We start from the raw sequence: 26235 nt of genomic DNA on the forward strand, positions 1-26235 counted from the left end.
CTGTGCAAAAGTACAATTTATCAGGAAGCTTTTTTTGTTAGAGGGGGGAGACCACCGGGCTCGTCTCCGATGGATCCCCTCCTCCCCAGTGGTTTTGTGGTGGGGTGGGGGGCATGGTCCTTGCAGATATCTAGGAAACACAAAGAAAGGTGGGCCTTAAATCAGTGGAAAATCCTCTCTCCACAGTTCCAGGAGACTGTGCCATTAGCTGTCTGAATGAGTTTTCATGTCCCATTCTTGCTGGTTTGTGGTTGGGAGAGGGTCTTGTTGAGTACATATCTGGAACACTAATGCAGCTTGGATGGTTTATTTATTATAAAAATCTGCTTTTTTTCCTGACTACCTTTGCATTGGTCACATGGCTTTGGTGTGAGCACCTTATTCCCCTTTACCCTCCTCTTCTCTACCCCATCACCCTATCTGGGGCCCAGATTCCAGGGAATTTCTTAGCGAGTTTTGTTCTGAGAGAAACTGGAAGCTCAGAGTAGTCACATATCCAAGAAATGCTTGGTTTTGTTGGCAGAAGCTGGCATAATTCCCAAACAGCACATATCCCATGGCATCCATTGCCAGTGTGTTCTGATTCATTGTCCCCTGAAACATCCTTGTGACTGAAGGACTGTTGTTCCTGGAGCCTACTTGTCATCCCTACCGGTGTTTTCCCTCGTGGATGCTGGATGCCTCCAGTGTTAGGTAAAAGACAGAAATCAGGCTGGCAGTGGGTGTACATCTGCCAAGTTAAGAGCACGTATGTTCCTTCAAAGAATGAGAAGAATGTGAGATCATGTACCAGAATTTAGCAGAAGTTTGTTTCTTAAATCACCATCATGCTGGCAGCAGCAATTGATGCATCTGAAAAGAAACAATAATAATTGTGTACAGACGCAGGAAATATGATTACAAGAAGTTTGGTGGTGTGCTGGAAAAGGATAATAGCATCTCTTTTTCAGAGTTTCATGTCTCTGTATTTAAAGGTGAGAGGGTTGCTTTTCATAGTTGCAAGCATGTCACAATACCCAGGCAAAAAAAGAGAAAGTGAAAAACTCTCCCTGCAGACAGGGACAGTTCAAAAAACAAGAGATTTCCAGGGACACAAACACAGATATGCCCAGAAGATCAAAATTAATTTAGACAATGGCTTCAGGAATTGGTCTTGTAGCTTGGTGATGACATTATTTTCTGATCTTAAGAAAAACACGTTTTGCTTTAGCACACTTTGGCTTTAGCACACTTGGTCTCCTTAGAACCCATTCTCCAGAGTCACCGTGGAAGGATTCATGAACAGCCCAAAGAAAGTGTGCACAGGCGTGGCTGCTTGCAGTCGTTACATCTGCTTAGATTTCCTACAGAGCATTTATTTTGTTTCTGAGTTACTGTACTGTGTTAGTTGAAGTACATTTTTATCATTCACTGTGAGGTGATATGGATGTGCACGTAGACATCTCTTGGAACTATGACCTAATGCTCAAATGCCACCTCTGTAAGCCTCACATGGGGTGCTTTGACACATTTCTGCAGCTGAGTTAGTGAAGGACATGGGAGAGTTAATTCCTTAACTCTGTGTGCATTCCTGCAAAGCAAAAGTTCCTTAAAACAGGGATTCCCTCTTTTTCTGTTGTTGTTGCAAATGGAGCAGCACAACCATTACAGCTGGAGCCATACCACAGATACTAAACCAAAGCAACATCTAATTTACCTTAAATATCAATTCATATTTTCTTAGATAAAGAAATATATAAAGATACAAAAGGATCTTAAAGAGACAGGTAGCTTCTCATGGTCATTAGAGTGTTTTAGGACAGATAAAATAATGCATGGTCCAAACTTTCAATGATACTTGGTTTTAAACTGGAAGTTTAAAATATAGATGTTTTTATTGCCACATTAACTTTATGAAGAGTCACTATTCCCTATTCCTGTTCTGCCTGAAATAGTTAAATGCTGTTTCTCCATACCTTGTACCCCAGCAGGGCCTGTCTGACCCTGCTGGATGTTGCCTAGGGTGGAGTATTACCAAAGGAATAAGCTGCCTGCTGCCCTCCCCACTGTATTTATGGTTGTCAGCTCTCACACAGCCAACTCAAATCCCTTTCTATTTTTGCAACCAGTACATCTGCCCTCTCCCTCCCAAAGTACTATAGCAATAGAGAATTCAAGATACTTACCTTGCACAAGTTCTGCCCTTCTCACTCAATAAATCTCTTGTAGCTGCTTGTGAGTTTCTCTCTTCTTTCCAGAGGGGAGTCCCCTAAAATCCTTTAAAGATATTTGACAGGGGAGATTTTGTCAAAAAGTTGTTGGCTCACAATTCACAGTTTCTTAAGACAATCATATCTTTGTCTCCACAATGTGAGTGGTACCTGTTCCCTCTGTATCAGTGCAAGTAGTTTCCGTGCTTTTGGAACGATGAAAAGCAATTCCTCTATTTGCATATCTTCACACATGGACACAGTAATGCATGGAAAAAAAATTGATCTTTTTAACTTATCTATCTGCATTTGATCCATCTGCCACTTCTCCCAGGACACTCCAAGTGGGGACGTGCTCTGAATTTTCACTCCCGTTGGGATGCTGTTAGGAGGGTGTTAGGGAGATTGCACTGAACTTACAAATAGTTTAACTGTGGGAGAAAAGACATCTTTTACTCAAGTAGACAAATAAGGTCAGCATGTAGAACTTATAAGTATCAGGTACTTATTTTCTGACCAAATTCCTAAACATGAAGCAGCTTCTGAGCTTTGACCTGGGGCTGCTTTTGGGTCCATCAGTGATGCCCTGCTAAGAACCGTCCATAACTGGAATAATCTGGGCCCCCTTTCTCCCTCCCTGTCTCATCCCTCTGCCTCTTTCCCTCCTTGCTCCTTCCCCGTCTTCCCTCAGCGAAAGGTAGCACCATACAGCTCTGAGAACAATACTTGTGGGTAGCAGCTGGCTTCTGGCACCTTCATAAAATACCTCAGCATAGCTTAGCATTGTCGCAGAACTGGTTTTAAACTGAAAAAATCAGAAGAGAAAAGCAAACTTTATAAATAGTGGAGATAATTCTAGCTGTAGAGTTTAGTTGAACTGATGGTTTATTATGATTGATAAACATGATTATGCTGTATGTATTTGAGATCCTGTTTATAGGTTACAACTTTATAGGGTCGGGTGGGGGTGGGTGGATGTTGGGGGCAGAGAAAGGGGGTTTGACTGTGTTAGAAGGAAAATGTTTGCTCATAAATTTTTTTCCTTGTATCTGTCTTGCCAAAGGAAACATTTTGTCGCTCCTGGGTTTGGGATTGTTGTTTGGTTGGTTTATCTGTGGTCTAATCTGCAGCACAGCACGTGGTGGCATGCAGGTTACTGATGGGGTTGCTGTTCAGGGTCCTTTCGAGTGTGCGCACACTTCCCTCCCTCTTGGCCTTTCCTTGCCCCTCGCTGGGATCTGAAGATGAGGCAACAAATATCGGGGAGGCTCGGGGGAGAGATGGCTGTACTGGGCTAGGATCGACCTCGGGGCTGTAAATCCGTTTCAGTTGAGTTGAGTTGCTCCAGAGCTGAACTGGGTCCGCTGTGTTTAACTCCAGGGAGGGACAAGAATGGTTGTCGCATCTTAATCTATCTGGGAGAGCAAAAGTGAAACAGGTTCCTTTTATCCCCCTTGTCTTGTTACTGAATGTAGGGCTTGTAGTGCTTGATAATAGGTGGAAAACTTTTTAAACACTTCCTTTTCTAATAGCAATGCTAATCCTGTCTAGACCAAAAACTATGAAAGAAAAAACCAAACTGAGAGAGGTGAAAGCTAACCTACTCCTAACACCTGGCTGGTCTGCCTGAAAGGGTTGAAATACTGTGAGACGGTTGTGGGAGAGGAGCTTTGAGGCGTTGTTGGCGAGGGACCAGGTCGTTCTCCTGGCCGATGTCTCGGTGTTGCGGTGGGAGTAGCAGAAGAGCGAGTGGTTCTTGCCTTGGGAGGGTGTTGCAGCCAGCTCCGTGCGGGCTCCAAGGCTCCCTTCCCGTTTCCCCTGAGGCTGCTGGAGCGGGGGAAGAGGGCAGGGTGTGCGTGGGTGGGCGTGTGTGCGAGTGCGTGTGAGCGCCAGCCGGCAGCGGCTGCGTGCGGGGAGCGAGAGCTGGGTTTCTAAAGGAGCTCGACTCCACTGGGGAGGGAGAATTCCCAGTGGCCTCGTAGGGAACCAAAGGCACTGATAAGTTGTCAGCTCTGCTGTTCTCAGAGCGGGTAAGAGGAAAAGCTGGGTGGGGGTTTTTTGAGCTTTGGGTCAGTGTCCCTTCCTCTAAGGACCTCATCTCTTGCGGGTACTCCCACCTTTTCTGCATGGAGTTGCTTTGGCTCTGTGAAGACAAACGGTGTCTGGGGTTTGCCCAGTGCTGCAGGTCTTAGGCTGATGTTGGGATACAGTCAGGGAAAACTGTTTCTTTCCTTCAAATGTGGAAGCAGTGTAGTCCAAGGTCAGAGTCTGTTCAACAGCTTTTGCATATGGTCTTTCTCTTAAGGGAGGGACCTTGAAGACTCCTTTCTTTGCTCCCCAAAGTAGCCCTGTACGTGTTCATGTATCGTGCTATTGGGCTGAGCTGTTTTATCAGTGAACTTGGTGAGCTCTTGTGAAGAAAGGGAGGGAGGAAGGGGGAGAGCGGGTTGCCCAGCTACTCTTCCTCCGGACACCAATCGGGTTGCAGAACTTCACTGAAAGCTTTACTAATAGAATTGTTGTTCTGACATTATGTAAAAGTGGTATTAATATTGTGTGACTTTTCAAAGAGCTAGTTAGATTTATAGATAGGTAATAGGGATATTGAAGAAATGACTTCTCAAAGAAAAGAGCACTTGGAACAAAAGAAGTGGAAAACAAGATGTGCTTTATGGAAAACAAATCTGAGGAAGGAAATGAAACAGCTTGTGGGAGGCGAGGGAAGATGATACCCTTTGGCGTTCCTTAGTGCTGCTGAGGCTCAGCCCCAGAACTGGAACATACCCCCTCTGCCTTACTTCATCTCTCTACCAAACAGGACATTGTCAAGTAGCTCAGACCAAAATGCTGATCTGTCTTAAAACTGTGTCGGTCTGCTGGGGAATATCCTCCGGCAGAGCTTTACATAATACCGTGAGATACTTAATTTATCACGTTAGCTTCCCCTTCCCTCCCAAAATTGTCTTATCTGTTGTAGGCCCCGCTTCAGGATTCACACTGCCTTTGCCGAATTCTGTGGCTGCAGCTACGGAAGCCCCGTTCCCTGAATGTCATAGCTTCGTGTGCGTTCCAAGCCGGCATGTTGCGGTGCTATAAAACCCCAAAATTATTTAACAGTAGGAATCCCAAGTCCTTAGGGAACGGCACGCCAAGGGGCAACTCGTGGAGATCGCACAACCCCCTTGAGAAACGATTTAGGATCAAGAGCACCCGTGACAGTGTCCTGAGAACAAGGCAGTTGAGACAAAACCTTTAGTTCTTCCCCCATTCACTCTCCGTGTGTCGGCCTCCGCGACCCCGGTGCTCCCCGCGCCTGAGCGAGTCCGAGGGAAAGCGCAAAGAGCAAGACCTGGGGCTCAGGGCGCGCCTCCCTGCAGCGCGGGGAAGGGAAGGCACCGCTGCGGGGCTGGAGAGGGCTGGAGCAGCACCAGCCCCATGGGCACCCCGTGTGCCCCCCTGTGCCAGCGCTCTGTGCGGAGGGCCCGGGCACGGGGCTCCTTGGTCCGCTGGAGCAGCACCAGCCCCATGGGCACCCCGTGTGCCCCCCTGTGCCAGCGCTCTGTGCGGAGGGCCCGGGCACGGGGCTCCTTGGTCCCTGCCAGTGCCGTTGTTCCATTTCCTTCCTCTGTGGTAGTATCTAAGGCTAGGTGTGAGTAGGTGTGGGGTGTTTATCCGCCACAGGTACAGGAGCTGTCGTATACCTCATTTCTAACTCGTAACTGAGTAACTTGCTTTAACTTTCTCCAAACCCCACAGAGTTGCCAAGTCTGCCCTCCCTCCTTTGATTAACACTGAACTCTGGCCTATAGCACCCCGTGACCTGCAACCTGGGGAGTGACCCCCTAACGCCTCTGAATGTCGCTGCTTAAAAGCTACTGCAAAGTGAGGGCAAATTGCAATCTTATCTTATTTCCTTTGGTTACAAGGGGTCCTCTCGATCAGTCTGTGAATATCCACCCCCTCCCCTCCACTCTCCATGGAAAAGGGCCACCCACGCTGCCTTTTCCCACCCCGGAGCCAACGCTGAGCCCCAGGGCCCGGAGGCGCTCTCAGCCCAGTGCTGCGTACATGCTACTCACTTTTTAACATGACCAAAAAAACAAAAAAGCAAAAAGGAAAAAAAAAAAAAGAAAAAAAAATAGAAATCTCCAAATACTTAATTTTCTTCTTTATTATTTGACAATCCTGTATCCCTTCCCCACTCCCCAACCTGGCCAGAAGCTGCATCCTTAACCCGGTCCATCTTTATTTGAATGTAGTTCCCCCTACCCCCATGGGAAAGAGAAGCTTTGTCAGGTCACGGTGGCTGCTATAAGTCGGGAGGGGGCGGTTTCTTTGTTTTGTTTTGTTCTTTTAAAATTTCCAGCCAAAACCAAAGATTTCCTAATGATTGTATAAACTCAAAACAAACAAACAAACCAAAGACAAAGGGCGTCTTCAGCACCAAGCCCACCTGTGAGGCCGGCCTGGCCTGGGCTGGCTGGGCGAGGGTCGCTGCCAGCCCGGGGCTCCAGAACACCCTGGGCAGCAACTCCCGGCTCCAGGGTGAGATCTGGGGCGCAGGCGCTGGGAGGGGAGGCCGGGGCTTCGCAGGTGGGTTGAGGAGCTGAAGACTTGGGTGCAGGATTGGCTGCTCTGCTGGGTGCTTTAACCCTCTGGGGGCTGGGTGATGTTGATTAATACACGCTGAGGTGCACTTCTGAGCTTCCCCCCCCTTCACTGCTTGGAAGAGGCTGTCCTGTCGTGAGAAATCCCTGAAAGAAGAAGAAGCAGCTTTTCATTTCTCCTCTAGTTCCTTTTTTCTAGATTTCTTTTATTTTTGCAGCACCACTGTGCAACTATGCATTGTATTTCTCAACCTTTTATGCTAGGTAGATGCCTGTGACTTTTTAACTTTTGGGGGGGGATTGCAAATGGAGGAACTTTTTACATGGATCTTTTTAATCTCAGTTGATTGGGGGGTGTTTGGTTCTAGGGTCAGACAAGCTCTATCCCAAAGCAAAATCCAAATGTTAATATTATTAGCCTGATGCAGATACCAAAGATAATTTCTTTCCTGCAGAACCTTAGACTTGTGTATTAAGTACGATTACCCAGCACTTGCATTAGTCTAACCTCAGTAATTCCAAAGCTTAGATGTATATTTTGGTATATTTCTGGGATATTAAAAAATTGTCGTTTAAATTCTTGTTTGTTTCAGTGTAATGCTCTTAAAGTCATAGCATGGAGATAACTGAACTTGTCCTATTCTTAGTAGTTTGAAATAATAGTATTTTTGTATGTTTTGGGTGTGTCTATGTATGTATTAACATAACAGTTTTCACTGCCTAGGTGTTCATAAATAATAATAAAAGAAAAACCAACTACAAAGGTTTTTAAACTGTACATAATATTCCGTGAGGAATTTCCACCAGACCGCCAATTTGGATCGCATTTTCACTGATGGCCGCTCCCAACTGGGATTCTTTCTTTCTTTTTAAAGAGACAGCATGTTCTTTTTTTTCCCCCACTGACCTGAGGTTCTTTCTCAGTGCAAAGGGGGTTTCACTGTTTTTAAGGGGTGGGCCAAAGAGGAAGTAGCTTAAATTTTGTTTTTAAAAAGTATTTAACATGTTAGTTTGAAAACTACCCCTTTGTATGAAGAATTGGGAGTGGAAAACCAAGCCCTTTCTTCTAAATCTGATAGTAATTTTCAAAGAAGCGAGGATTTGTGAATGTCTGTAGTGTCTGGGCAGTCCCTTTTTTGCTTTTTTTCCTAAATAAGACAAGTTTTTGGTCCTAATGGTTTCACTGCTCTGTGCAACTGCCTGCTTACACTGGCTGGGAGGTTTTTTTTTTCTCTTGCCCTTCCTCATACACTGCATTTATAAACTTGAGGTCAGCAGAACACTTGAAATCTAGGGCCATTGTGGGAGTACCCTACCCAAACGCAACCCAAGCTTTTCTTGAGACTGAAATGTGAGAGTCCCACACATTTCAAAACCTTGCTGATCACACTAAGGGTGAGGAGGAAGGCGAAATGCTGTCTCTTTAAAGATGTCCTTTATTATTATTATTATTATATTATTATTATTATTATTTTCCCAGTGGTTGCCTACAGATAGCTGTAGGCATTGAGAGATTGTGTAGATTACAGTAAATCAGAATGAAAAGGTAGATTTTGTGTAGATGCATTTGTCTGCTGTAATTTTTTATATATATTAAACTTACTGTAATTGTACAGTTCATTTCTGTTGTAAACATCATTAAACCATTTTCCAAGTGTTTTAACATGTATGCACTTGTTTGTAGTTTTTAAATGTGGCGGGGGGAGGCTGATTTCTCTTCCCCTGTGCATCAAACCGGGCCAGTAGATTGATCTGTGGTGCCCTTTGTCTTGTCAAACTGCAGGAGAGCCTGGGTTTTATGCACTCTGCTTGAAGCTTTTGTTCTGATTCTGTATTTATCAGCTCTTCTCCTAAAAGCAGAAACAGCTTCAGTGGCTTCCTGATGGCAAAGAGGAGACTCAGCTCAGCCCCACCGTGAGCGGCCCCAAAAACAGCATTAGATGCTTTTTGAAATCAAGGTCTCCATTGATACTTAAAGAGCATAAAGGTGATTTCCCCCCCCCAAAGAATTTCATTCCTATTGTTTGGTGGTTGGTATTTCATGCTGCAAAAACTTGTGACTTCTACATCTTGAAGATATAGTTATGGTGATTTTAAAAGAGAAAGCTGTTTTCAGCACTCTTTGTTCTTGCATCAAGCGCTTTTTGCAGCATAACTTTACTGTAATTTTCAGCTCAGCTGTCTCAGTTATCACCCAGTTCTCTCAATTTTTCTTGTCACTGCAGAACAGTAAAGGATCTAGCAATTTTTTTTTTTTGAGAAACATTCATTACCATTTCTCAGTTTACTTTTTTTTTCCTTTAATTTATTGCAAATATTCCTTAAAAGCTACAAGCACCTACTGCAGGTACAGTTTTACTGCTAAAGAAGTAAAACTGCCTTGGAACTTGCAAAGCACCCATTTCAACAAGTTTTTCTGCTGCTAACCCACCAGTCCCTGGAAAGAAGACACAACCTCATCTGGGCAGCGCCCAGAGCAGCAGCTCTTGTTCCCACAGCCTTGCTTTAGCTCTCCTTCTTCCGTGAGGGCTGGTGAGATGGCTTGCTCAGCTCCTGAGTCGAGGTGAAACACCCCTGGCTTTGCTGGGCTGGATTTGTCCTTGCTGAATTCCTCCAGGCTTCACTGTGCAGCCTTGCGAGGCACGGGCAAAACTGAGGCTGCAGCAGCAGCAGGTGAGTGTCCCTTTGATACCTGGGTTTGGGGCATTTTCCCCAACAGCCCATCCCAGCTTCTGGGATGTAGATGTGTATAAGAGACAGCAGCAGGTGAGTGTCCCTTTGATACCTGGGTTTGGGGCATTTTCCCCAACAGCCCATCCCAGCTTCTGGGATGTGTGTAGGAGCTCCTGTTGGAATCCTGTCCTCCTCAGCTTCCCTGGGAGATGGTGCTGCAGGCTGCTTCAGACGGCCTGAATGCCTCAGGTAAGGAGCTCGTGCCATTCCGCTGCTGCTCCCTGCACACGCACACGGGGCTGCGGCACTAATTTATTAATTCATCACAAACACATGGCATTATTGAAGTGGTGCCTCTTTGGAATGATACCCACACCTTTTAGAGGCAGCCTGATGAGAGACTGGTTTGGAAAAGGCATTTATGTTGGCTTTTGTACAGTTTGTTGTCTGGAAGTGATAACAGGGGAACCCATCTCCTTGTTTTGTTTTACTGCCTGCAAAGAAGTCTCTCACTCAGCTTACCTTACCTGGCTCATATTTATGGATGAGTGGCAGTGCCTTTGCTTGATCTTTTTTGGGATATTGGTGCTCATTTTCTTCCTACTGGAAAGTTGGCATTCAGCCTCCCTGCTTCACTGCTGCAACATCATGTCACTCTTTATAATTAAAGAAAAACAAGTTGCCCTCCACTGAAGCAGTTTTTTAAAGGCAAATTTAAAGCAAAAAGGGAGAAATAGTCTTAAGATAAATACTACAGGAAGTAAATACAGCCCCCCTATCTCTGCAAATAGTTTAAATGCAATAAAACTATAAGTCCATGTCTTAATACTCTGGAAGACAAGGAAGAGCTATGGAAATAGCAGTGTTACCAGGTGTGGTCTGGTCACACAACACAAACCTTACCAAAAAAAAACAATCAGCCTAATACCCACTAAAACTGGAAACAACTTTACAGTTATGTACATTCTAGTAGCAGAAGCAGTTACATGATTCAGGAGGAGAGGGAGAAAGGCCAGGTCCAGAGTCTGTGCACCAACCCAAGGAGGATCTTGCACACAGAAAACACACAGTGCTTGTGTTGGATGAAAAAGGCTTTCCCCCCTCTCCTCCCCAAAGCAGGTGGGCATCTCTCACTCCTGCCCATCCCCTCTGAGGCTCCCACTTAGCGTGGGGGCAAAGGCTGCATTTGGAGAGCATCATAAGTGTCCTTGGTTGCTGCACTGAGCCCCTGAAAAAGAGAAAGCCAGAGAAAGAGGTGAGGGATGAATGTGAATGCTTTTTCCTGGCTGACTGGCAGCAACAGGGTGGCAGGGGTTCAAGTCAGGAGCATCTGATCTTTTTTTTTTCCCCCTACAGAGGTTTTTACTCCTGAGTGATTCTTTAGTCTTTGTGTGGTGCAAACAGCTATTACTTACCTGAAGGCAGGGTACATCCTGAATAATTGTCATGAAAATATGACTACAGCAAATCATCCTAACTGGTTCTGCAGATCTTTGGAGTACATTTTACCTGTGTATTGTTAAGAGCTAACTGATACTAGAGTGAGCATCGATAATTAAATAAACAGACATCAAATCATGAACTTTGTCCTCTGGACTTCTCTTAGATTTGGAAGGGAAATCAGGTGCAGCTCTGGGTAAGTAAATTGGCAGTGGGACCTCAGGTGGTTTTGAATCCTGGGAAGCAGCCCCTGACAGCCCTTTCAGCGATGCCCAATCCTTTCCTGACAGCCTGCTCAGGTAAGGCAGCTGTGCCCTATGTTGCTCATCCCAGAGCAGGGGTAGCTGAGGCTTCCAAGAGTGAGGAGTTAGTGAGACACCTGCTGCCTGCTTGGGAAAATTCCAGCTGCCTTTCACTTCCCTGTGCCTCCCTGACAGTGCCATTGGATATCCAACCACTCAGGAGGACATGTGAGGGGAGCAGCTGTGGGAGGTGGTGCCTACCTGGTAGAGACCTTCATTTCCTTTGCCTCGCCGCCTCTGCTGCTTTGGGAAAATAAAACAATTGATTAATAGATTAATCAATTAATAGATAAGATTAACAGATTGATTAATGGTGCTTTTCCAATTATGCAAAGATAAAGCAGCCCCTGAGTTTCCTCATGCTCTGCTCAGGGTGTACAGGATGTACCAGCTGTGCATGGCCTGGACTCTGCACAGGAAAGCACCTGGAAAGTCTGGACCGGCCCAGACAAGCTGCAAGGGATGTTAAGGAGAAAATAGAGGGTAGGAAATAAAAACAAATTGGTTTGGTTTGCTGACATATTTTCCTGTCATACTGTTAGAATGTTGCTATTTCTTTGATTCACTGTATGTATAGAGATTTGGCAGCATTTCTGTAGACACTGATTATTTAATAATAGATTGTATCACAAATGTGTCAAGGAATAGTGCTTGTTACAGTTAAAATTGCAGCAACCTATTAAATGATCATATATTTGGAATGGGACAAGGCCTTTGGTGTTCTTGTCCCTCCAGAAACAGAAACATTCAAAAAACATGGTGCAACTTTATAGCCCCGTATCTCTTAGACAGAGCTCGACTCTGGCAGAGAAGCATTAGAATAAAAAAGGGGAAGAGATTAAATGTTGCTGTTGCTTCAGCATTTCTCAACACTAAACTTTGTTTTGCAATGCCCTTTTATCATGTGTCGGAAGGAAATGAAAGGTTATATATATATATATACACGTATATATATATGACACTTGGACATAGAATAGAACCTGTGTAGGTCAGAGCAATTTTTCATTTTGCCATAAACAAGTGTCCCCAGATGGTTTGTTTTTGACACAAGCTCCCCTTCCCCAGCAGTGCACAGAGCTAAAACTCTCTCTCTGCTGTAGCTGGAGACGTGAGCAATGTGTGTCTTCCTAAACATTTGAGAGCAGAGCTGTGGGAAGGACATTTCCCCTGTTCCTGTCCGAAGTCAGGCACAAGGAGGGGCTGCCAATTGCTCTCCTGACCCTGGAACTCCAGCCAGCCTCAGCAGCCCATGGAGGGGAAACCATAAACCTGCAGCTCTGAACTGCTCTGGAGAAACATGCCCCAAAATCTTCCAATTTCGCTGGACCACTGCAGCACTTGACACCAGACCTTCCTTCAGCTGTTCCTCACCCATCTCACGCCCTCTGCCCCCTCAGCCAGGGCAGCTGTCAGGGGTTTTCTGCCCAAAAGCTGAAATGTTTTTTTGTTACCATGTTTTTACCAGGAAGAAAAGTAAGACTCACCTCTCCCTTCATTCCAATCTCACTGTATGCATCACCCATCTTGTCCTTCTGCAGTGACTGCAGGCAGAGAGGGGAAAACAGTCAGTGTGATAACAGAAAAGCCAAGCCAGCCCCTGGGTAACCACATTTAAAACCAGGTGCTCTGAGTGTCTCATTCAATAGCAGTGAAGGTCTTGGAGACAAGCTCATTTCTCAGGCACAGAAGACCCAGAAAGACCCAAGATAAGACGTGAGAATCAACATTCCTGTATCTCTGCTTTGGAACACAGACCACTGCATTTAGCCAGAGTCAAATCAACTCTATCAAGAGGTTCCTAAGCAGCCCCTCTTAGCTGCACTGGCATTTGGCCTTTGCCAGAGAGCAGTCTCAGGGGCTGGAGTCCGTGCACAGGAAATACTGCAGCAGCAATCACATGGGATGAATGTTGGTTAGGCACTAGCATTAGGCATTAGCAGGTATCTTGATCCAAGTTCTTTTCCATATCTCCCCAGTGTTTTCCCTCCTGTTACTCAGAAGTGAGCAGAAATTTTCTAGCAAAAGCACAGGATCTGGGGGAAGAGTTGTGTGAAGGGAAGACTTGAAAAGCAGCTGTTGAGTTTTGAACTAAAGCTGAAACTGGGTAGTGGGGGGGAAAAGCCTCCTATGAACCAGTGTCTCCTGTTTCCAGCCATCCCTCCCTCTCTGCTCCCTCCAGAGGGCTCTACTCACAGTGTAGACAGTGTCCTGAGGGTTCTTTCTCCTCTGCTGTAAAACAAGAAAAAAGTTGCCCATACATTGCACTACCAGCATCCTCCACCACTTTGTATGTGCTTATGCATTTGCTCCATGGCACAGCTACGGCTCTATGGGCTTTCCCTGCCCATTCCAGTCCATCCTGCCTCCACCCATAAGGCTCTGCTCAGACAACTTGTTCTGGGCAAAATTAATTTCGTTTTAACAACTGGTAAAACTTAGTTCTTCTCTGCTCACTCCCTACAGCCATCACCTGCTGATGCAGGAGGTTTTCCCTCCCTTTTCCTTTGAAAATGATGGGCTCTGCCGCAGAAGGAGTTGTTTTGGCTGCTGCTTTGCTTTGTGGGCGCCTGTTTGATGGCATCAGACACAGCAAGCTCTGTGAAACACCCACCGCTGCCGGGCCTCCTCCGCATCCGTCCCCGCCCGGGTGGCTGCGAGCTCCCAGCCGAGCGAGGGGGGCAGAGACCAAAGGGGAGGGGGAGCTTCGCTCCTGCCCCCCGCCCGCCCCAGTTACGACACAAAGCCCTCGTTCCCTCCCCAGCAAGGCGCTCTGGTGGCCGCCTGTGTGAGCAGCGCTGTGACACGGCGTGGGAGGCACCAGATCAAAGCACAGAGGTGCACGTTGTGCCAGGAGGTTACCTGGTGTCTCCCGCCCAGCTCGGGGTCTGCTCCTCGCTTCCCTCCCAGAACATCGTAATCGTCTCTGTGCGAGCGGGAGAGTTTCTGAAACAGGAGAGCAAAAGCAGTGGGTGGACACCGTGGAGATGAGATAATAGATCTTGACACAGAAATTGAAGGGAACCCAGCTCAGCTCACAAGGTCTATAACTGAACTAGAAATTATTTTTACTCCCTAATGCCACTGTCGACAAAAATGCCTACATTTAAGCCATGGAAATGACACAAAATTGCAAGCTGTTGCATCAAGAACCTTTCCTAAGTGGAAATTAGTTGAAAACTAGAGAGCATGAGGGGGAGGGACTAATTTTCATGCTTTCTCTCCCACTGGAGAGCAAAGAGCCACGAGCTTTGTTTTCCTTGCAGAGCTGCTCATCTAAATATGCATCAAGGAGCTACAGAAATTTCATGCCCAACACAATTCTTAGCTGGGAAAGGTTACCTTGGACAAGGACGAAGGAGAGATTTCAGGTCAGAATAGCACAGTTAACAGAGTGCTACTTGAAAGGTGACAGGCTATACTTAAAAAAATTGCATTAGTGTTCATACATTACAGAGTTAAACAGAACTCGTCACAGGATGTGGCTATGGTCAAAAGCATGAGAAAAAAAATTAAAGGCCAACTAGACATAGCAAAAATAGCTGGAGTTTAATGCTGCCATGAATGAGCAGTGAGAAGGGTCAGGCAGGGTCTTTTCTCTGTCCTCTTTCACTACCTAAAGATGCTGCCCACAGTCAGGGCACCAGACAAGGTGCATCTCTGGTATGATCTGGTACAACAGGGCTTGCTGTGGGGCAACAGGAAAGCTTGGGAATGGAGGCACAGGGGTGTGGTGGCTCAGGCTCCTCACACTGGAGAGTGGAAAAGCTGCAGGTGCCCAGAGTCAGCTCCACAGCATTCCTTGGCATTTATCCTTTGCCCAGTCCACATCAAACAGCAGCAGGGGCAGTGGCTGCACACACGCCCAGAGCTCTCACAGGCCTGTTTGTTCCATGGGGCAGCACAACAAACAGCCTGGGCTCCAGCCAACCTAGGGCTCAGTGTGCCAAATCAAGAACAAACAGCCCAAAGACCTCTCCAGCATCTGGTCAGAGTGGTGACACCAGCAGCTTCCCCTGCGAGGTTTTACCTTTCCTCCTCACAGCTGCCATGCTGCACACGTGTACAACCGACTCATTAGTACAGCCTACTCATTAGCTGGCTCATCCAAAGGTTTTCTGACCAGCAGGCAATTCACTGTCTCTAAGTGCCCCAAAAAGTCTGTCTGGATGGTGGGTTAGAAAACAAAGACCAGCAGTTACTCACGTTGTACACGTCATCCTGGCCTGGTCGCAGCTGTGGTTCAGAGGCCTGGCTGAGCTGGAAGAGAGACCATTCCATGAGCAGAGAGACAGTGGCTCCCTTCAATCCTTTCATTCCCTCTCTCCTACCAGCTACTCTCATCAGAAGCAGGGCAACCCACAAGCAGCTCCCTGTGGGGCTTCAGGCAGTGCAGACCCCTGCTGCAGCAGCACTTTTATCCACACACCAGCCTGTCCTCAGCAGCCAAGTCATTTTATTGCACATATCACCAGCTCATAAACATCTGAGTTTGTTCCCTACACATCTGCCCTCCTCAGATTTTATCTCTCCATTCTCTTCCTGTCATAATCTTGTGCTTCACTGTGACTTTGGTTCTCCAGTTGCCTGAAAAGTTGTTTGGCTTCCTGCAGGGAATCCCTGCATCCCTCAGGAGCAGCACTTGGCTTGCAGGGCTCTGGTGCCACCACAATAAGTTGATGTGAGTGGCAGCTAACAAAGAGGTAAAGGATTATCCCTTCTGTAGCTGCTCTTTGGCTCAGCTGCTCACAATACTTACCAGCAATCAATTGCTAAGCCAAAATTTCAGGTAAAAAGGGGCAGTTTTGGGTCAATGAGAACAGCTACTTCATGTTGTAGTCTTTAAAAAAACCCTGTCAAACTACAGTCTGTATTGATTTAGCCTTCTTGAGTTATTATGGCATTCAATTCTTTATTAAAAGTAACCTTCTAGCTCGGTCTATATTTAGGCATAGAATCATGTTTGTAGCAATTACACAAGTCCTCTCCTCTGGTTGTTTGGGTTATGTTGTTTGCAGCATCACACTCATAGTATCAAAGATGTCTGAGTTATTGAGACATTTTAATATGTTCTTCACAATCTTGCTGTGTATCCCCTCCTCTCTTTCCAATGAAAAGCAGGAGAAAAAAATCCACATTACTCTCGAGCAGTCACTTCCCATGTACAAAATTCAGAATCTCTGATGTGTCCAGAAGTGTAACATCAAAACACTCTCATATACTCTTTCTCCCCTCCATTCATAAACCTTTGGAAAGAACTGCCCCAGGTTGCTCAAGTGGACACCAGAAACAGAGGCGGGGGGGGGGGGGGGGGGAAAGGAAAAAAGAGAGAGAAAGAAAGCAAAAAAATGGAAAGGTCTCATTTTAAAGATGGTTCCCCTCCACTTTCCAGCCCAGCTCAACTATCTTACGCCACCAAATCCAAATGCATCTGTGTTGGGTTAGACTGACCTTTGCCTTCACAAAAAGGGCTGTCATGACCACTGCGTAAATGAAGAGGAATCCATCCAGCACGTAGCAGAGCCTGGGATCTGTGAGGCCAAGAACTGATGCAGCATCTGCACAAAAATATCAGATACATCAGCAAACAAAGTCATTTGTGTCACTGAGTGCTTGGCAGCATAAATGTGGCAGTGCTGCATAGCACTCCATGGAAAAGTAATAGCCAGTGTGAGGGCAACACTGCCCCTTTGCAAAGGAGATGGAATTCTGAATATAACAATTATAGGATTAATCTGGTCAAAAAGAACCATGACAAGTCCAGCCTTTTCTCTAAACAGGTTCAGTTAAACCAGACTGTCCAGGATCTCAGCCAGCTGAGAATATCTCCATGGACAGAAATGTTTGCAAAATCCCCCAACCACCATAGGACATTTATTTTCTGGGAAAACCCAGCAGCATTTCCTGCAGAGATTCATGGCTGGGCCTGTTTAAGGCTTCCTTCATCACGTATGTGTGAGAAAATACATTGTTTGGACAAAATTTTAGGGAAGGGCTTCTCAATTCTGCATTAAATGTAAAGAAAGGTTGACACCATCAAATCCAATGCTCCAAGAGTAACTTGAACCCATTGCCCCTCATGTTTTCTGTGTGACTCCAAAAAAGGGAGCCTCCATCTTTTCAGCCACCATTTAAATATTTCTACACTGACCACATCCAGTAGGGCACGTTAATATTGTTGTGTTTCAGATAAACCTGGTGAAACTGCTCCTGTATCAGTTCATAAAGATGTGGTAAGTTCACAAAATACAGCTAAAAGGATCAAAGGCTAAGTAACTGTAGATCCAATATGCAGCTCCAGGTCCATCCCCAAGGAAAAGCTGTATTGCACAATGATATAAAAAAACAAAACAAACAAATGCCGTAAAATTAATCTGAGTTGTGCTTTGTGCAGATTTGGAAGGAGTTCAAAAGAGAAAGACAAAAATTATCAATAACCTGAAAAGTCCTTTGATGAAGATAAACAATCACTGTTTCTACTGACAGCCTCACATATCCAGAAAAAATACCACAGAGTTGATTTGTTTGTCTGAACTAGGAGCTTGAATTCATTTTTTCCTAAATTGTGTATTTAGAAACAAATCCATGGAAATAAATTGAGAATCTAGATGTTTTTCCTTCTTCCCCCCTGTTTTTTCTATCATTTAAAAATATGGTTCAGAGCACTTTATGAAAAATATTCTTCACCCCTTTTCCTCAGGACTATAAAATTTCATATATATGGTATGGGGTAAACAGAGACAGAGAGATTACATTATTTGCCCAATATTTTATATTAAACCAACAAACAGGCTGAGATTACCTTCCCAGAGCTTTTTCTCTAAACAGTTCACAGGACAATATTTTACACCAGCCTGGAGGCATCTGAGATGCTGCTGAAGGCAGAATTTTTGGGTACTCTTTTGGTATTCTGGCCCTAAATCCCCTCTTCTTGTACCAAAGCCAGGCACATTCATACAATTATCTCAAGAACAATATTTCTCCAGCACTAATAAAATCTCCAGACCAGGAGAAGCCGAAGCAGGAGACATAGAGGACTGTGGAGGAGATGTCAAGAGATGAGGAGGGGATATGCAGGGGATTTAGCTGTGGCTCTGTGCCAGCCATGGTCAACCTCAGCTGACTCTGCAGAGCCAACCAAGTGTCCACATGGTGCTTTTGTGGGCAGCCTGGCCTCCAGCATCCCAGGTAATGGATTAAAGCTGTCCAGTGAGGGAAGGCCTGCAATTCTGGGATGTGACCGTTCCTGGAAAAATGTGTTTTGAGACTATGAGAAAGTCCAGTATTTAGAAACAAACCAGTAAAATGGATGGAATCATTAGGGTTGGAAAAGACCTCAGACATCATCAAGTTCAACCTTCAGCCAAATACCACCTTGCTCACTCAACCATATTGTGAAGTGTCACATCCACTCACATTTTAAACACTTCTAGGGATGGCGACTCCACCATTTCCCTGGGGAGCCTGTTTCAATGCTTAACCACTCTTTCAGTGCAGAAAATTTTCCTAATATACCACTTGAACCTTCCCTGGTGCAGCTTGAAGCTAATTTCCCTTGTCCTGTTAGCTCATGTTATTTCCTTCCTTAATACGTTTTACTTCTGTGTTCTTAAACAAAACAAAACGTACAAAGCACTTTCTAAATAATCTTTTAAATGGATTTCTGGATTAGAGAGTGAGAGAGAGAAAAAGACAGAAGGTACTATTGAAAAGCCCTATTGAAAGAAAGGTCAAGGAGATAGGAAGCACAATGAACAAGTGGTAGTTGAAACAGTTTTCATCCATTCAGGTGAACAGGACGAGTTTAGGTTTTTAAATGGCCAGAGGAGGGGTTACTGCCGCTTCAAAACAGAAGGCCAGTCCCTTAGGCACCACCAAAATGTACTTTCTGTCCCTCATCAGCCACGGCCTGGGGGCTGAGGCCAAGATCACAGGGGAGGAGCTGATAATGAGAGCTGGGCAGAGCAAAAGGTGCCAGGCCTGAGGGAGCAGTCACACAAAGCAAAGCACAAACAGTAAACAAATAGCAAAGCACAAACAGCAAGTATTTCACTGCTGATCCCCACTCTGTTAACCTCACAGGTTCCCCAGTAACAACAGGGAGTTGCACAGCATCTTTCCAACATTCACATACCAGAATTGAGAGGAGACAGTCACTGAGTAGAGCACTGCCCAGGTTTCCAGCCTTCCTCAATCTCAATTGCCTATACCTGGAACTCTGTCAGCAGCTGTGCTTCTGCCCCTGAGAAGTTTCCTCCCAGCACCTCGTCCTTCCAAAGCCTGGACTTTTGTTCCCCCCCCTTTTCTCTGCTCCCACCCAGCAATGCAGCTCTGCTGTCCTCTGTGCCTGGGCACTCTCTCCTGCTGCTGCAGGTCCCTGCACTCCCAAATCTGGACGTGGGGCTGGCACCTCCCTCATCCTGCTCCATACTCACACTCCCAAAGCAGCTCTGCCAGACCTCTGCAACAGCCCCCTGTGGCCTTCTACTTTCTGAAATATGGGAAATGGAAAAAAAAAAAAAAGAAGAAAAAAAGAAAGGCAATTTTTTGCCAATATCTGGCTGCTGTGGACAAGCAAGCAAAAAAAAAAAACAGTAGTGAGAGCCCAAGAGCAGCCCCAGGAGCCGAGGGAGAGGAAGCCTGGGGGCTGGCGAGAGAGGCTGCACTGCGGGCGCTCGCCTTGAGAGCCCTGCGTGGTTTCACAGAATTTCAAGCCCCTGGCTCAGGCCCAGCACCAGATCTCTTGCACAGGGCAGCAAGCTTAGCTTCAGCCACCTGCCCACACTGCCTGTTGCTCCAGTCCTGCAGAGAGACAGGGAGTCCCAGAATCCACATCCAGACACAGCCACCCTGCACCAAAATATGACAGGAGGGAGGGATGCTGCACCCCAAAGCTGGCTGGGTCCAATCCACAGGGCTGGCCCAATGCAGCCAGTACCAATGGGGATCAGCTGGATTGAATCACTAGAACATGGTCTCGACCCTTGAAACATGCCAGAACATTTCTTTAAATATTTTCCTCCTCCAATGTTTTTAGTGTGCATCTGGATTGGGTTAGACCATGATTCCTGATAATAGTTTGAGAAATACAGACTGTAAAAGCTGAATTACTTGTAAATCCAGATCAAATCTGTCCACCATAATTTTTTTTCTCTCCCATGGCTCTTATTAAGTGGTTAATTTAAGGGTTTTACTTTTAGGGGTTACCAAAATTCAGTAACACAGCTGTAAATGAAGCATTTTATCTTCCTGGAAACAGTTTCTCAGTGAAGCCCATGAAAACCAATCCAGCCCAAGAGATTTATTGATGCAGCTGTGGTTACACACAAAGGTGTTTAAAGGCAGATCCTGTAGGGTCTTCTCCCAGCAGCCCAGAGATGCCACAGCTGCTTGCTGGGGTAAAGGAGGCAGCCTTTCACAGACACCACCATCTTCCACCAGCAGTGATCCCTGTGACTCTGGATTGTTGCTTTTACCTCACTTCTACCTTGTATCATCCAAGAGCCTCTTGCTGCAGGTTTGTGTTTCCAGACCCCTGTGGGGACAGAATTCCACAGCTGCAGGTGCCACTGCCACATCAGGCACCTACCAGCCTCTCTCTCTGGAGGCTGACAGCAGGGAGATGCTGGGTGTGATGGATCTCGCCTCACTGCTGCTGCTTGAGAGCAAAATTCTGAACCCAAGAGAGCTCCCTGGGCTCGGGGCAGAATGAGGAGAGAGAAGAGCACCCTTCATGGTGCTTCACTTCAAGTGTACACAGGCCTGCAGCAAAAAAAAGAGCCCAGAATAATTGCCTACAAGTTAGCCAGCTAAAATTATTACAGATAATCCTGTTCATAAAGTATGTATCTATCATGGGGTTTGTTTATGTTTATATATTTCTATGGCTTTTTCTCACAGATATAAACAACAAACAAACCTGTGATCCTCCAGGGCTGAAGAAGCAGAGGCCGAATTCTCCTTCACTTGCAGAAGGCAGAGGGTCAATTAATTTGTCATCAATATTCCATCACATATTTGTGAAACAGCACAGCCCAAAGCAAAGCTTGTGCCCTTGAAGTTCAGCATTAGAGTTCATCGTTGTTGTTAGAGGAAACTGCTGAAAGGATCAGGATTCAGGTTACAAGACTAGATGTTGGGCAGCCTAAATAATTACATTTAAAAAGGAAAGTATTTTAGGCCATTAACTCCCACTGTTTTCACCAATGAATCTTAGCCCTATGGAAAGTCAGGGTAAGATGATTTAGGATTCTTGTGAGCTCTTCATACTCCTTTTAGGATCCCTTTCAGGGATGCACTAACACAAAGTTCAAATAATTCAAGTTTCCCTCTGATTTATTTGGAAGAAATAGAGTCAAAAGAAGGAAAATATTATAATGCCCCAAAGGGTTAAACATCGGTGTTCCTGCCCATGGCAGAGTGTTTGGAACTAGATGACCTTTAAGGTGCTTTCCAACACAAACTTTTCTATGATTTTCTAGTGCATCATGGAATAAAGACTAATAAAAAAAAGTCCAGGGTACTGTAATGGGAGCAAGACAAGGGGATGTCCAACAGCTGTTCAATATGTGGGAAAAGGCAACATGTGCAGAAAACAATAAATGATCTACCTTTTCAGTCTGAAGGTGAAGACGATTAACTTTGAATGTATAATTAAATTAGACAGACCCTCCAAATCCTTCCAGAACCTTGTCAGAAACAGAAAGGAGGGGAGTGCCTTGCTCATCTCTGGAAGGGGACTCCTTGCTTCATCAAAACAGTCAGTCATTCTCAGAAAAAGCAACTGCTTTCACTTCTCAGTTTAGCAAGGACTCAGTGCAAAGGGCTTTCCTGAAGCAAGCCTGATGTTGCCTCCTAGAGACAGCAAACCATGCACAGGGCAAATGCAGACATGGGTATCCAACAGGCTGGGCTGACAGATGCAAGCTGTGCAGCTCTTTCAGCTTTTGTAGGGGGTTTAGATTAGGCATCAGTGCTTTTACTAGACCCATCTTCATCAGGGACAGCAAAAGTTTAATCCAGTTAATGCAAAAGGTGTTCCCTGCTGTAAATTTTCTAGTGTCTAATTCAATCTGGTGTTAAATGTACAAAGAAGCAAGAATTATTATTCAAATGCTTCTAGGTCACTTAGCCTTTCCCTTGCCCTACCGACTCTGTCCCACAGCAGTAACTCACCCCAGACTGATTTACTGTCAGCTGGCCTTTTCATTTCAGCTCCTACAACCCCGTGCACATGAGGGAGGGCTACATAAAAGAATTGAGCCTCCTTGTCTCCTTGGGAATCCCAAAGAGACTTCACGCTGCAAGGTTGAAGGAAGAGACACTGAGTCAAGCACAAGATGCTGCTGATCACCATCAGATGTGTTTCTCTGTCTGGTGAGCACACAGTGGCAGACATTTCCCTAAGTACTTTAAATTTAATTAAATTTTTAAGTTAGTCTTCACAGCTAGCTCACAGCTCATGGCTCCAATAATCAAATCTACTCATAACAGGAAGAACAATTCCCAACCAGGAGATTTTAAAGGCATTTCCACTCCCTTTTATCCTAGTTTCAAACTTCCAAATTGAGCTAATGGAGCTATCCCTACTGGTGGGAAATGGTGGGAACTGAATGCAGAGATGCACAGGCCCAGCAAGAGCCTCACCTGGGCTGTTGTCTCAGCCTGAGCTTGACTGCAGCTCCCTTGGCTTGATGCGAGCAGAGCAGTAAAAAATCCCTCACAAGAACACGAGGGTGGAGGTGCTGGAGGGAGAATTCAGCTACAAGGCCATTTAGAGAGAACAGTCAGCCCATGAGAAATTCCTTCCCCTGCAGCCAACATGGACCAAAGCTGGGACAATTACAGGAGCCATCCCTGATCTATGGTCAAAGCCATGCCTGGACATTTATCACAGCTAATCCTACTGGAATCAAATCAGGGTTTTTTTTCCTTTTTCAGGGATCAATTTCCACCTAAACTCACCACCAGCACCAGATCTCATCAGTGCCAAAAGAGCCAGAGCAGGGAAGGACGCCAAACCCTCAGTAATGAAAGTCATCCACATTTTTTGGTTAATAGCAACAGTTTTCAAAACCCAGGCAGCTGTCATTCAACATTTTCAACACATTTCTCATACAGTATTTTTCAGCAGGTAAATGACTGAATCACAGGGAAGGTAGATAACACAGGGTAGAAATGAGGTGGGAAGGCTGCAAGATTTACTTGAGCAGGACAACTAGGAGCAGACTGTTTAAAGGTCAGCAAAGCCTCAAGATGTTTTCATTGCAACATCCACTTGCAACGAGGCTTGTGAGGGTGAAGGAATTCCTGGTGAAGCGTGGTGTCAAGGATGGAAATAGTTAAATCATCTGCAGATGCAGTGGCTCGGATTCTGGGGCAGGAAGGAGGTGACACCGGCCCCAACGGCTGAGGCTCTAAAGCCTGCAGTAGCTGCACACAGCGGGAGGGAGAGGTTTCAGAGCGGTCCCCTGCCACTGACCCACTTAGTGCAGAGATGTGTGTGTCATGTCCTGCCTCTGCCAGGGGATGCACAGGCAAAAAAACCCCAAATAACCTCCCCTGTGCAACACCAAGTTATGTACAGAGAAGAGAGAAAGCGTGATTAAGGATTTGGGCTAATATTAATTCCCTGCATATTTTTCTTGCAGCATTGCTCAACCAAGCTTAGCAATAACAATATTAAGACCACTGGGGAATATTCCACTCTGAAAAGAGTAACATGAAGTATTTCACAGGCCTCATAAAAAAGGAGACAATGGATGATCTCTCACAAAATGGAAATATCACAACAAACTTTGCCTTGGTCCTCGATGGACTCCTTCAGCAAAGGGGCTCAGAAAAAAACACCTAAATCCTTGGACCCTCACACATTCCACATGAAGAAAGAAGGAATTGCTTCTTCCACCTCCTTAATGCCCTTCCTCTGATTTGGGAGCATTCACATTTCCATAGCATGTAGCAACTATGCAGCTAAAATTTTATGGCACTGCTGAAGAGAAAGGGTTTGTCACGGATCTGCGAGTGGGGCACAGATTTATTTATCCCTGGTAACACCTCACTGCTGAGGCCCTGCTCCTATCAGGTGACAAAACTGTGGCTGGTGCATCCTCACTGCTGCATTTTGTTAAGAGCCACCTGAGAGACTACACCCAACTCTAGAAAACCTTATCTCAGATGGCATTACAGGATAAAGGGGAGAAAAAAGTACTGTATTTTGAAATACACCTTCTCACACATAGGTAGGAAATGGCAAGAATGAAAAGCTTATATATAAATTTTGACTTAAAGACTGAATTAAAGACTTTTGAATTAAAGCAATACATTCCCATGTGGGGAGGGAGAAATAGGAGGAAAGAATTTCCTTATCATTAATGACTTCATGTAACACCTTTATTTCACCACCTATAAGATGAAAGTAATACATTAACTGTCAAAAATACTGAAATCCTCTCAAAAGCTCAGGCACTGGAAGCTGGTACCTTCTTAATTGTTTGCCTGTGGAAACAGACTTGTAGGAAAAAAAATCCAAAAACCCAAGGAAAAGGACCCCAATCTCTCATCACAAAAAGTTTCCTGTTTATTTATACTATGAGTTCAAAGCATTCTATGGCAGTATTTGCAACTGAGATGAAGTAATTATAATTTACCCACTGCATGCAACTAAGATTAAAATTTGTCAAGTTAATTCCAGTAATTACTTGGGAATACACTGAAAATCAGGAAAGCTGTGCTATCATGAGTAATTTAAATTAATTTCATACACAGCACTATATTGACCCTATTGGTTTTTCTTCAAGATTTTTTATTGAAAGATTTTCCAGACATTTAGCAAAGAGAAATCTTATTCTGCTGCTTATAACTAGATTTAGTTTAGTTTTGTTTTCCTGGAGGAACGGCACAGCTGTTTCAGAGGATTTAGATGCCTTGTATTTATTCTTTCCATCTTAACATAGACAAGCAGCTCTCAGCCACTTACCAGGTATATTTTACAGAACAATTCTGTTTATACCTTCAAGTTTCAGCGCACCTATCTGAAGCAGCCACCTGAGATGGAATATTATGTTGTCTCTGATTTTTCTCACTCCAACTAATTTTGTAAGTGTAGAATCATGCACTTGTACTGCCACTGCACTCATCTAATTGCTTGTCAGCCTCATAAAACATGTTCCTCTTAAGATCTTTAATGCTGCTTCTAAAATGGAAGAAAATTTTGAAATTAGGTTTACTTTAAACACCACCTCTCTTCCACAACAAGCCAGACTGGGAAGCCTCTGGGATGTGGAGAGAGATAAAAAGGCTGTGTGGAAACTGTACTTGTTTGCTTTCTGTGTGCAGCTGAGATGGATTTAGAATGCAAAGGAAATTTATATGTGCTCCATTTTTCATAGCACTGGGAGCTTAGGTCAGCTTTATTGAAAGCACAGTTTGAGAAAGTGCAGTCACAGAACTGCTGGATGGGGTGAAAAATTGCCAAGTGATCAAATGCCCACAGAAAATAAATTTTCTCCTAAAAGGATCCTTAGTGTTTAATTTACTTTTTGTACTCTCTAAGAAAAATCTTTCTTCTACTTCTGTCCATGACAAGTTTTTCTTGCCATGGAACTCTTTACTGGGTATTGTACTACCCAAAATATGTAACAAAGGACTGGGTGGCCAGACAATGCATGGGCTTGTACAGGACAAAACACTCTTCTCCCTTAATATAAAAGCTTTTCTGAGATTAATTGTGATCAATCCATAGTCCATTCACATCTGGACTTGGTGTGTATTCCTAATAGGACAGAGGGGAAGAGGGAAGGTACCAGGGACCTACTTCGAGGTGCTTTGCAGTGGCCTCATCCATGCCACCGGGAATTTCTGGCACGTGCAAGGCTGGAATTAATCCCATTAAGGAAAGTGTTATCCCACAGAATTAGCCATTAGATGTGCATTAATTATTTCAATCTATCCCTTGAAAACTGTTTGGAGAAGCTACCCTGCTTTTACAGACAAAAGAAGTGAAGCTATTGGAGCCGATAGCACTCA

At 45.0% G+C, this 26235-nt stretch overlaps 1 protein-coding gene across 3 annotated transcripts in view; it reads right to left on the reverse strand.

Moving 5' to 3' along the window:
* Window positions 1-9559: 9559 nt before the first annotated feature.
* The window catches only part of CD247 (CD247 molecule), a 47498-nt gene continuing 30822 nt past the window's right edge, over window positions 9560-26235 (reverse strand). The window contains exons 1-8 of one of the 3 annotated variants that reach the window (XM_033518734.1): window positions 19343-19488; window positions 16660-16766; window positions 15415-15468; window positions 14071-14154; window positions 13405-13440; window positions 12696-12752; window positions 11413-11454; window positions 9560-10697 (exon numbers count right to left, since the gene is read on the reverse strand). In XM_033518734.1, coding sequence (XP_033374625.1) covers window positions 10632-10697; window positions 11413-11454; window positions 12696-12752; window positions 13405-13440; window positions 14071-14154; window positions 15415-15468; window positions 16660-16686 — 366 coding nt within the window. In that variant the 5' untranslated portion in view covers window positions 16687-16766; window positions 19343-19488 and the 3' untranslated portion in view covers window positions 9560-10631. Of the gene's footprint in view, window positions 10698-11412; window positions 11455-12695; window positions 12753-13404; window positions 13441-14070; window positions 14155-15414; window positions 15469-16659; window positions 16767-19342; window positions 19489-26235 lie in introns of those variants that run through there. The other 2 variants (XM_033518730.1, XM_015636927.3) reach the window with 2 other exon arrangements.

The sequence above is a fragment of the Parus major genome, chromosome 1, assembly GCF_001522545.3.
Source record: "Parus major isolate Abel chromosome 1, Parus_major1.1, whole genome shotgun sequence".
In the NCBI taxonomy this organism is placed as follows: domain Eukaryota; kingdom Metazoa; phylum Chordata; class Aves; order Passeriformes; family Paridae; genus Parus; species Parus major.